Source organism: Solanum verrucosum, unplaced genomic scaffold (genome assembly GCF_900185275.1).
Source record: "Solanum verrucosum unplaced genomic scaffold, falcon-dt-bn FXZP01000112.1, whole genome shotgun sequence".
Lineage (NCBI taxonomy): Eukaryota > Viridiplantae > Streptophyta > Magnoliopsida > Solanales > Solanaceae > Solanum > Solanum verrucosum.
The window spans coordinates 3,197,573-3,200,597 of record NW_026020441.1 but is presented as its reverse complement, the minus strand read 5'-3'; the positions used below and the strand labels follow the sequence as shown (position 1 = coordinate 3,200,597).

Sequence of the window (3,025 nt, the reverse complement as noted above, 5' to 3'; positions counted from 1 at the left end):
TAAAAAGCCTAAGAGTGCCATCTTTCTTCTTTACGAATAAAACAGGGGCTCCCCAAGGAGAAACACTAGGTCGAATAAAACCTTTCTCAGGAAGTTCTTGCAATTGAGATTTCAATTCCCTTAATTTTACCGGAGCCATTCTATAAGGAGTGATAGAAATAGAGGTAGATCCAAAAATAAGCTCGATTGGAAATTCAACCTCTCTTTCCAGGGGCAATCCAGGAAGGTTTTCTGGGAAGACTTCTGGAAAACCACATACAATAGGTATGTCCTTGATACAAGGACTTTTCAACTGTGTATCAACTATGTGAGCAAAGTATGCCCTACAACCTTGACGCATCAGCTTTCTTGCCAAGGCCGCAGAAATAATACTAGATGTCAATGATCTTTCACCTTGTACAATAATGTGTGAAAATGTCGGATCTTTAAAGGTCACATGCTTTGACCTACAATCTACCACTGAATGATATTTATGAAGCAAATCTATCCCGATAATAACATCAAAATCCTTGAAGGGCATTTCAATCAAATCAGCAGGGAAGACTAGGTTTTGAATCACGAAGGGACAATCACGATAAATTCGATTACACACAACCTGATAACCCAAAGGACTTTCAACCAGCACATCATAATTAAGCCTCATAGATTTCACATTTTCAGGAAGAACAAATGATGAACAAATATATGAATGTGTAGAACCAGGATCAAACATTGTAAACACACATAAGCCAAATAAGTCATCCCTCTGCCTCATAGCATAAGCGCGTGCAGCAGTCCTTTTGTCCACTAGCTTGATTAGCTCCACTTGTACCTGCTGCTTGGGTGTTTTTAGGTCTTGCACCTCTATTAGTTTGAGGAGGATTAATAGAAGACTTATGAACTGAGCCTTCAGTTCTCAAGGAAAGAGCATTATTAAGATTAGGACATTCCTTCACTTTATGATCAAAGCTCCCATAATTGAAACATGCACCAGAAGCTCTCCTGCAAGTACCATAATGATTCTTTCCATATTGCGGACAAGTGGGAACACGAGGCTTACCTTGGCCATAAGTTGGAGTAGTGCTAGCTGTAGAAAAATATGATATGTTTTGCTTTTGCTGAGGTGGCCTGTTATCACTACTAGCCTTAGAGTTATCAAACCTTCCCCTTTTGATGGACCCCCAAAATCTGGTCTAGGCTTTCGGAATTTGTTTTTATTTCTACTAGCTTCTTCTTTATCAAGTCACTCCCAAGTAAAAGCAGCAGACACTAGCTTACAAAAGTTCTCATGTTGCAGGATCGCCACATTCTTTCTAATGGAATCATTTAAACCATCTTCAAATTTCCTGTACTTGTCTTTTTCTTCTTTAATAATACCTCCAGCATAACGAGAGAGTCTTAGAAACTCATGTTGGTACTCAGCAATAGACATACCTTGTTGCCTTAAATTCAAAAACTCATTTCTCTTTGTATCACAATAAGCAGGTGGGACATACTTCATACGAAATTCCCTAAGAAAATCATCCCAAGTAAGAACATGAGGTTTTACCTTGGCATTTGGAACACTTACCCACCAATCGTAAGCATCCCTTTGTAATAATGAAATAACATATTTAAATTTAGCAACATCTGAACACTTTAACTGCTCAAATACCCTCTCCATGCGCTCCAGCCATTGTTTAGCATCTGTGGGATCAACGGTGCCTTCAAACTCCACTCCACCCATTTTCCTCATTTTCTCAAAGTTAATCACGTTGGGATCATGCATCGCTTCAGCCATGTGGTGGAAGAATTCAGTCATTTGTTGAAAAAGAGGATTCATGGCTTGAGTACTACGACTCATGTGAGGATGTGAACTAGCTCTTACACCCTGATAGTTTCCCACTTAAGACCCACTAGTGTGGGGAACATATTGATTCGAGACAGGTTCTCCAACCTCTTTTAGTGCATGAGGTTGGGGAACAGAGGTACCCGAACCTTCACGAGCAGCTTCCATAGGTCGGCCAGAAGAAGAAGCCATAACTTAATTCCTTCAAAAGGGAAGATCACATTGCGTTAGGGACATGTACATGATGCATGTGCACTCTACATGCGATAAAAAAAATATTTTAAACCATGCAAGTGAACAAATAGTCCCAATAAAACCTTTTTCGAATGCGAACACTTGTAATGACCCTTACGGAATAATATAAGCCTATAATAATATAAGTCAATAACTCACGAGATTTTTGCATATATATTGTGTCCTCACACTAGTAAAAATGATATAAAAAGAATATTACCAACTTTCGAGTACCCAAACTAGGTGGTCCATGCTTCACGCAATCATTCAAAATTAGTGGTAAATTTAACATAGTACAAGACTTAGGCTTACACACTGCAAAAGAACAAAACATAGAGTCATACTTATATTACAACCCATGGTGACATGATCACATTAGTCCTCAAAATTTCATGTAAATATACACCACATAGATCATGTACAAGTCCCAAGGTTTATACAAAATATAGATGCCCATATGCAATTGTGATCTTCCATCATCAATGGCCAGCTTCATGCCTCCTCTCGATCATTCCCTATGATAGAAACCTATCTCTAAGCATATAGCTTAGTGGTCTAAAAACTATAGGTTCGGAGCCATCACATTCACAAAACTACCTTTCTCAAGTCATGGGCAGCATAATCGAACATAATAAATAAATCAAGTAAACAATATATCAAGAGTATCAAGTTCGATATTTAGAGGTCCAAATGTCAAGAATGCTCATAGTACCATTTTTCAAAAGATTCAATAACAAGGCTCGCCCAATATGTACATCATGTCTTCACACCAAGCACAATCAAGTATCAAGAAGAGCCGACGCCCTGTATCAAGAAGGGTCAAAGCCCAATAATCAAAAGAACCAAGAACCATATTAAAAATGGCTTTCTAGTTCGTACTTCAAATGGACAACTTTCAGTCTTAAGTCGAACTAAAAATTCAAAGTCAAGATGGAAAATGATCCGAATCAAGAGGCATGCCAATAGTGACAAAGTCACAGCCAC

The 3,025-nt window shown here is 38.5% G+C and overlaps 1 protein-coding gene across 1 annotated transcript; it reads right to left on the bottom strand.

The window, feature by feature from the left end:
- Positions 1-737: 737 nt before the first annotated feature.
- Positions 738-1,780, bottom strand: LOC125808496 (uncharacterized). The gene is made up of 2 exons (XM_049488195.1): positions 1,258-1,780; positions 738-1,066 (listed from the first exon to the last, which is right to left on the bottom strand). Exons 1-2 carry the CDS (start codon positions 1,778-1,780, stop codon positions 738-740), a joined length of 852 nt encoding a protein of 283 aa, XP_049344152.1.
- Positions 1,781-3,025: the final 1,245 nt, after the last annotated feature.